This window comes from Manihot esculenta, chromosome 8 (assembly GCF_001659605.2).
Source record: "Manihot esculenta cultivar AM560-2 chromosome 8, M.esculenta_v8, whole genome shotgun sequence".
NCBI classification, from domain to species: Eukaryota; Viridiplantae; Streptophyta; class Magnoliopsida; order Malpighiales; family Euphorbiaceae; genus Manihot; species Manihot esculenta.
In genome coordinates, this window is record NC_035168.2 from 14,569,738 (window position 1) to 14,578,424 (window position 8,687).

At 32.9% G+C, this 8,687-nt stretch overlaps 1 protein-coding gene across 1 annotated transcript; it reads left to right on the forward strand.

The window, feature by feature from the left end:
* The first annotated feature begins 4,925 nt into the window (after positions 1 to 4,925).
* On the forward strand, positions 4,926 to 7,963 carry LOC110620713. The gene is made up of 5 exons (XM_021764532.2): positions 4,926 to 5,544; positions 5,645 to 6,183; positions 6,259 to 6,441; positions 6,574 to 6,775; positions 6,993 to 7,963. Exons 1-5 carry the CDS (start codon positions 5,010 to 5,012, stop codon positions 7,688 to 7,690), a joined length of 2,157 nt encoding a protein of 718 aa, XP_021620224.1. The 5' UTR covers positions 4,926 to 5,009; the 3' UTR covers positions 7,691 to 7,963.
* The last annotated feature ends 724 nt before the right edge of the window (positions 7,964 to 8,687 follow it).

Sequence of the window (8,687 nt, forward strand, 5' to 3'; positions counted from 1 at the left end):
TCGTCAAGGAAAATCAAGACAACTCATTACTAAAATCCCCACAAGACGATAAATAAATTCACTAAGGAGAGAAAAGTCTCACAAGGCGACAGGTTCATCAAAGAAAAAATTAAGGCAACTCATTGCCATAATCCCACAAGGCGACAAGTTTCATCAAGGGAAAAAGAATCTCACAAGGCAACAGATTCATCAAAGGAAAAATCAAGGCAACTCATTTTCAGAATCCCACAAGGAGATAGGTTCATTAAGGGAAAAATCAAGGCAACAGGTTCGTCAAGGAAACTACTAAAGAGATTCATCACTAGAATTTCACAAAGCGATAAGTTCATCAAAGGGAACCATCAACCAGAGTGATTTATTGTCAAAATCTCACAAAGTAATAAGTTTGTCAAAAGGAAACCACCAGAATTTAGCAGAGGACATGTTTGTCAAAGATAACTATTAAGACATTTCATCGTCAAAATCCCGTAAGAGGATAAGTTATGTCAAAGTGGTAAAATTTTAGGTCTCAGTAATCTAAATCACATTAATTATTCAGATACCCTATAAACTCATGGTAAAATTTTAATCACAATAGGATATTATTCATATCAGAATATTATATTTATCCGATAGAATTAATTCATATCTTATTTTATCTAAAATTCCTTTATCTATCTTATTTTATCTAGGATTTCTTATTCTATTTTATATACGATTCCACATTCTATCATCTCATATCCTTCTAATAATATTTAAATTCTATCCAATACACTATATAAGAAACTCATATTATTCTCTCAAAAGTCAATTCAATTATTTATTTAGTATGGGAGATTGCCAATTTAATCTATCTGGTCTTCTCTCTTATTTTACAAATTTATACCTGAAAAAATATGATGCGAACAATATCAATAATGTTAAACTATGTGAATAATAGATTTATAAATTATATATTATAAACTTATAGATGTATTAGTTTATTTTAATTTTAAACTTAATATATTATAATTCTCAATAAATTAAAAAGAATCAAAATTTTATTAGTTTTAATTTTTTTAATTAATTTTTATGCAAAATAATTTAAAATAAAAAAAAAGTGTTTTGTATTTTATTTTTTAAAAAATATTTAATGCTACCATATATATTAAAGTCATTACTTTACTTTTTCAGTTTTATAAGATCATCGTGATGTTTTAAAAATATTTAATGTTATAATACATATTAAAACCATTTGTTTTTTGAGTTTTATAAAGTGAACGTAACGCTTTTTTATTTTAATTGATTTATAATATAAAAAACCTTAACTATTAAGCTTTTTAAATTTATATAAAAGTTTATAAATAATTTCAATAATAAAAATTTAAAATAAATTAATTTAGTCTTTATTATGATAACATAAAATATAATGGGTATTTAAGTATTCCTTTTATTTGCTTCTCAAAAAATACAATAAAAAGCATAAAAATACATTTAGTTTCATATTACTAACTTTTTTCAAAAAGCCATAAATTTTTAAACTTTTAGTTAATATTTAAAATAAATTAATTTTGAAACAGTCGGGCCCGAACTGGCCCAAATAACTTTTGAATCCACTTTTCACTTGACCCAAAATAGTTAACTCAAGTTATTTAGTAGTTTTTTGCTTAGCTATTATATACAAATCCATTTTCTTCAAATCTTTCGATGTGGGACGGTCAGTTGCCGCAATTCCGCCAAGCAGGCAGCTGACCGTTACACTCGGTCCCGCTAAATTTTGCGGCGTTCTCGTCGCAACTGAATCTAATACAATTGCTAACCAGGACCGGACCCTTAGATATTGTGGTTTGCTAGTATCTCGGGCCGCAACTGAATCCAATACAATTGCTAACCAGGACCGGACCCTTAGGTATTGTGGTTTGCTAGTATCTCGGGCGACTCCACCTCGTCTCTCACGGGTAGCCCTTTCCTCGCAGGCCTACTAACTCCGCACAATTTGTACCTCGGGCGACTCCACCTCATCTCTCACGGGTAGCCCTTTCCTCGCAGGCCCACTAACTCCACACAATTTGTCTGACCCAGACTGGCTCTGATACCAATTGAAACAGTCGGACCCAAACTGGCCCAAAAAACTTTTGAACCCACTTTTCACTTGGCCCAAAATGATTAACCCAAGTTATTTAGTAGCTCTGTACTTAGCTATTATATAGAAATCCATTTTTTTTAAATCTTCCGATGTGGGACGGTCAGTTGCCGCAATTCCGCCAAGCAGGCAGCTGACCGTTACAAATTTTTTTTAGAAAATCATATTTCAAATAAATTTCACTCTTTTAATTTTTTTTTTAAATTATTTTGAGTTAAAGTTTAATATATAAGTTGAACTACAAACTCTAATTTATATAAACATTAAAATTAAAAACTTTAAATGATTATAAATTTTTAAAAAACATAATCATGAATAATTTGAAGAAGTAATGGTAATTTCGACAATCTCATCATTCTCCCCTTCTTATTTTTATAAATAGAGAAAATTACTATAAGGTCTTTGATTTTTAATAAAATTAATTAATTAGTCCTCAATTATTTTTTCAAAACACAATTATAGAATCCTTCTATTAATCGCGGTTAAAAACAAAATCTATTAACCATGTGTGAAAGGTCTTAAATGCCCATTTAAAACTTCCCTAAGATAAAACCTATCTGACTTTACTCTCTTGTTCGAAGAACTGCCTTCTCATACATGTGAATTCCCCAACTCAAATCTGATTCTCTCATGCCTTAATCCATCTTCAACGACAAGATCTCTCATCTCTGCAAATTGCGCTTCATTATACTTATTCTGCTTGGTTTCTTCTCCCACGATTTTGCTCGTGCTAGTAAATAGGAAGTTGAGCTAAAGACACCGAGTCAAGCACCCGCAATCATTTTAGAAACTAAGTTGCAATCACTTTTGGAGTCTAACCTGGAATGCAATTGATTTAGAGGAAACAATGGGTTTAGAAGTCTTGTACTATAAGCATAAAGGTAAATAGAATCACCGAAAGAGGAGGATTTTTGCAGAAGAATTCATTGGAAAAGTTTTGAGAAATTTTAAAAAAATTTAATTTGCTTTTTTACATAAAAAAGAATTGTGAATTCAGTTATTTGATGTTAAAAACTTGCAAGTTTTATTTGTGGTTGTGTAGTAGAAAAATATTAGTATTGGTTCTTTGAGGCTATATGATGTGGAAGCTATACTCTGGTTCCAAAGAAAAATTAGTTGGGTTTCTTTTCTCTTTAAAGAAAAACTCTGGATTCTATGACCATTTTATAATTTCACTATTGGTCTCATTTTTTTTCTTCTGTGTTATTAGTTAATATTGGTTCATTTAGATAGAAAGAATTGGCAGTTTGGAGTTTGGGGTTTTGTAAAAATTGTAAAAATTTATATATCTATTAGTGATTTAATTTATACATGAAATTTAATAAAAATTAATAAAAGTCACTTTAAAAATTTTATACAAATAAATTATATTTTTCTAATCACAATATAATTAAAATTTTAAATGATGTAACTACAAATCGAATCATATAATTAAGATATGCAATTTATTAACTTTTAATTAAACTATTGTTTAATGATAAGAAAAACTAAGCTTTTAAAAATTTAAAATTTCACCTTGAACTTTAAATATTATTACAACTAAAACTTCAATTTTTAAATTATTATAAATTCTATGCTAAATTCTACATGCTGGAGCCGCAAATTAATGTTAAATGACGCTAGGCATATTTAAGAAAAATTTAAAATTTAAAATTTAATTGATAATAAAAGAGTTTTATGGTAAACTCTAAATTAAATCTTATAATTTTTAAATTATAAGACTAGCAAAATAAAATATACTTTTTGTGTGACTTCTAGCATTTGTGTTATGATAATCTGAAATTCAGAAAAAAAATGTAGGATTTTGGTATATATGTGTAAGCTTAATATGAAAGGATTGTACTCCTTTTTTATTCCTTTCTTCTTTATTCTCTAGTGACGTATAACCGCCACTCTATTACAGTGCCAGTCGTTGCTGTCATATAAAACTGTAGATATGGACATACCTGCCTGTCCACCATCGTCGGATGACCATTTAATTTTCTTCCGACACTCGTACTGATAAGGTCACGATATAGTTGGGCTTGTTCTCGTACTCCCCGTCACATTAGATGAGCTGAATTACTTTCTGATGAGTCCGGATTCAGATCAGTTTGCATAACGAGCTCTCATGGATTTTGCACCAAACTCTTCTATCAAGGCTCGACCTCATGCCGTGTGCCAGTGCCAGTGCCCAGCGGCGCTGGATATTTAATCCTTTAAGCTCTAACGTATTATTTTTTGCAATACTTAATAAATTTCTAATTAACGCTTATTTCAGCAAGTCAATTATATAAGTCAAATACAAAAATGAATTTTTTTTATTAAAATAAGTTAAATCTTCACATAATATAATTTATTAAATCATCCTCTCTTTATTAATTTTCACACTATTATTTCAAAAAGTTATTACCCTATGTGTTTCATGAAAATACACGCACTTTTTCATTTATCTTTAATTATATCTATTTTTTTAAAATGTTAATTTATTTAATATGTATTAAAAATAAATTTATTTATTTCAAAAATAAATTAATAATCAAGCAGTATATTAAAAAATACAATCCATAATTTATATATTTTCTTAAATTCATGCGAAAAGCCGGAGAACCACCTTGTTTGTATTTTTCATATTGCTGTCCCGGACTTTCCTCGTTCAGATAATTAAGCTGGCCACTCGTCCCATCTCCTAGGCAACCCATCTATATCTAAATTAATGATTATTTTTCAAAAAATTTCTTACACATGCATTAAGATTATTGCAAGGTTGTCTGAATGCTTTTCACATGGATCCATTGGTCACAACATCCTCATCTCCTAGGTGATCATCTAATGATCTAAATTTAAATTGATAAATAGCTTGGAGAGTGAGTACCCGTTAACAGTAGAACGAGAAAACCAACATTGCAGAGTGATAAAGGTAGAGAGCATGGCAGAGAAGAGAGGTAGCATCGCCTTCTTTTCAACCTATAAACCACCGGTGCCTCTGGACATATACTCCTCTCCAGTTCCACCGACAGAAAGGCATGATGAGCTGCACATGACTGACGGATTGTCCAACAATTACAACAGCCGACTCATTCCACCAGAAGCTCTCAAGACAATTATCAAGCGCCCAAAATTGGCTTCCGAAGCCAATGAAGCTGATGTTGATTCTGGTCGTCTCTCAGGCTTGGTTTTCGTCTCCGAAAGAGACAAGAACCTTGAGACGCTTCACGTTGCTCTTCGTTTCACTGATAGAGTCAAAGTCTTCAGCTTTGCTGATGTTTATGGAACATACAGTGATATTCGAATGGAAGATAGTGGTTGTATTGGCGGGGGTTATAAGGTCGGTAGGCGTACTATCGATCACACTCTCGTCTATATCACTACCAAAGACTCGCCAAAAGACCGTCGTCAACCGTGGACTGCTGTTTATAAAACCAATCTTAAGACTGGAAAAACTGAACGCCTCACCCCATCAGGTTCATTCTTCTATTGTTTACTCTATTAATTACCACATAACGTTATATATAATATCATACTTTTAAAAGATGAAGTTGAAATTCCAATTTTCTTGAGCAGGGGTAAGTGATTTAAGCCCCTCTGTTTCTCCATATGGAAGAAAGATAGCGGTCGCATCATTCCAGGGAAAGGGTTGGAACGGCGAGATTGAAGATCTACTGACTGATATTTATGTGATGAACGTGGAGAAGCCCCCTTTGGAGCGCAAGAGAATTATAAAAAATGGTGGGTGGCCAACATGGGGAAGTGACAACATCATATTTTTCCATCGAAAGGTTGGGGATTTTTGGGGTGTGTTCCGATTCGACATTGCTAGCGGTGAAACAGTCCGTGTGACCCCGGATGGAATTGATGCAATAACTCCGGCGGCCATCAGCGACACTAAAGTGGCAGTGGCAACCATCCGTAAGAAATCAAGCTTCAATGACGTTCGTGTAGAAGAACAATATCGACATATTGAGATTTTCGATTCAATTGCACCAGACCAACCGATAAAAATCACTCAGATAACCAGACCAAAGGCTGACCATTACAACCCCTTTGTCTTAGATGGTGGGAAGCGCATAGGTTACCATCGTTGCAAAAGCGACCTTCTCAAGGTACGTACTAATTAACGAATAAATTCCTTTAGATTTTAGCAATATATGTTTGATTTAAGATTGTTGGCTATATAGCATGGAGACGAAATCCCAAGAAATTTCCACAAGCTACACTCTCCACACCCAGACGTAGGACTTTTCAGGGTGTCGGGTGTATTTCCAACATTTTCCAAGGATGGCTCCAAGCTTGCATTTGTTGACAATGAGTTCAAAGCTGTGTGGGTAGCTGATAGCCAAGGACTGCGAATTGTCTATGAGGTATATATAACAAGAATAGGAATTATTATTATTATTATTATTATTATTATTAGAGTTGTATGTGTAATTAATATTTCGCATGAGTGATGTTTATAATGGATATGCAGCTGATGATGAGTTTTGTTTATCTAGACAAAAGGTCCAGATAACATTTTCTCACCAGTTTGGAATCAAAATTCGCAAAAAGATATACTATATGTATGCATGGGACCTTCTTTTAATGCTGAAAAAACATTGGAAATTTGTGCCATCCCTAATGTGTCTAGTGGTGTGCGACAACGTCGAAAGCTCACAAAAGGATTCAATAATGCCTTCCCATCTACCAGTCCAGATGGTAATTGACTAACTTCCTAATTATTTCTTGTGATTGATTATTTTGATTTAAAAAAAATTAATTATAATAAAATTAATAGCGAATAGACATTCAAATAATTAAATCAAATATTTAATAAATTTCGAAAAAACTAAAAGATAGTTGATTGGCAACTGATACAGGAAAGATAATGCGAACATTAGCACGTCAATTAATTAAGAATTGTTAACTGATACAGGAAAGAAATTAGTTTTTCGATCTACAAGAGATGGAGGAGATAAGAAATACAAGAATCTGTACGTAATGGAAGATACAGAAGTAGGAGAATATGGAGATGGAAAAATAACAAGACTAACAAATGGGCCATGGACTGACACACATTGCCAATGGTCCCCAACTGGAGATTGGATAGTGTTCTCATCAACTCGGGATAAGCCTAAAGATGCACCAGAAACTGATAATGGTCTCGACCCAGGATACTTTTCGGTATTTCTAGTAAACGCAAATGATCCATCAGTTGTGGTAAGAGTTATAAAAAGTGGAGATGATCTTTCAGGACATGTAAACCATCCATTTTTCAGTCCGGATGGAAAAAGCATCGTTGTGACTTCAGATCTTGGTGCAGTGTCCATTGATCCCATTTCTTTACCTTTATTCTTGCATCCCGTTAGGCCTTATGGAGATATCTTCTCTGTTGATATAGACACAGATGATATAAATAAGAACAAGGATGTAAAAAAGTTTAATCGCATTACACATAGCAGATATGAGAATTCTACGCCTAGTTGGACTATGTTCGCAACTGAGGATCCTAATGCAACATGGAACATGTTTTTGAAGGATGACTACACTCCATCATGCCCTTATTTGTATCCTGATGGAGGTGAAAGTTGGCATATGACTGGCCACCTCTGCATTCCAAAAAGAAGTTGTTGATCGATTTTGTGTCCATTACACGGCTTGATCTCATCTATTATACTTTGGTTTCATTTTCAAATAAATGTACACTAACGGCTATAATTGTCTGCTTGTTTCAAACTTGGTTTCTTGTTTCAAAATAAAGCTTTGCTCATGGATATTATTATTGTGTGTATCCTACCATACTCTAATTAACTTATTGGAAGTTCTTTAGATTGACTATACTCATACCTCTACTTGAAAGTTTAACTCTTTTCTATATTTATTAATATATCATATTAAATTTTTTAATGAATTTTTCCATCGAAAATTCATAATTTATAAATAAATTAGCATTTATGAGAAAACAAAATTTTAGGGAAAAAAAATACGAGTTTTATGTATTAGATAAAATAAATTTAAAAAATTAAATTAAGAAAATATAAACTTAATTATGAGTAATCGGATTAGTTTGTTTAATTTTTTTTTATTAAAAAATTAAAAGTAGAATATTATTGGTTTCATAGGTCATATCACCACAAAAATAAGACTATCAGCGACGGATTTAGCGACGGAAATTCCTTCCGTCGGAAAAAAAATTTAGCGACAGATCAGCGACGAATACTTTATGTTTATATTTCCGACGGATTTGAGATGGATTAGCGACGAATTTTTAAAATATTAGCGACAAAATTTATTCCGTCGATAATCCGTCAAAAAGTGCAAACAATATAAAAAAAACAAACCTAATCTTCTCTTTCATCTCCCTTTTGATTTTAGCCACCCTTTTTCTCTCCTCTCTTCTCCTCAGCGCAGCATCCTTCTCCTTGCCACTGTCGCCACCGCCGCCGTTGTTCCCGTGGCTGTCGTGCGTTGCCATCGCCTCGCCGTCGCTGTTGCTGCTACTTTTCCTGCTGCCGCAGCTGTGTCGCCATTGCTGGAGCTGCCACCGCCGTTGCCACTCACCGCCGCTGCAGCTGCTGATTGTTGCCACTCCATGTAAGTTAGTGATGGAATGATTGGTTGATTCTCTTAT

Bases quoted from the DNA above. Each gene is read 5' to 3' on its own strand.
- LOC110620713 (XM_021764532.2), top strand. From the start codon at position 5,010: ATGGCAGAGAAGAGAGGTAGCATCGCCTTCTTTTCAACCTATAAACCA. The intron at 5,545-5,644 runs GTTCATTCTTCT...TTTCTTGAGCAG, and splicing joins TGAACGCCTCACCCCATCAG to GGGTAAGTGATTTAAGCCCC. The intron at 6,776-6,992 runs GTAATTGACTAA...TAACTGATACAG, and splicing joins CCCATCTACCAGTCCAGATG to GAAAGAAATTAGTTTTTCGA.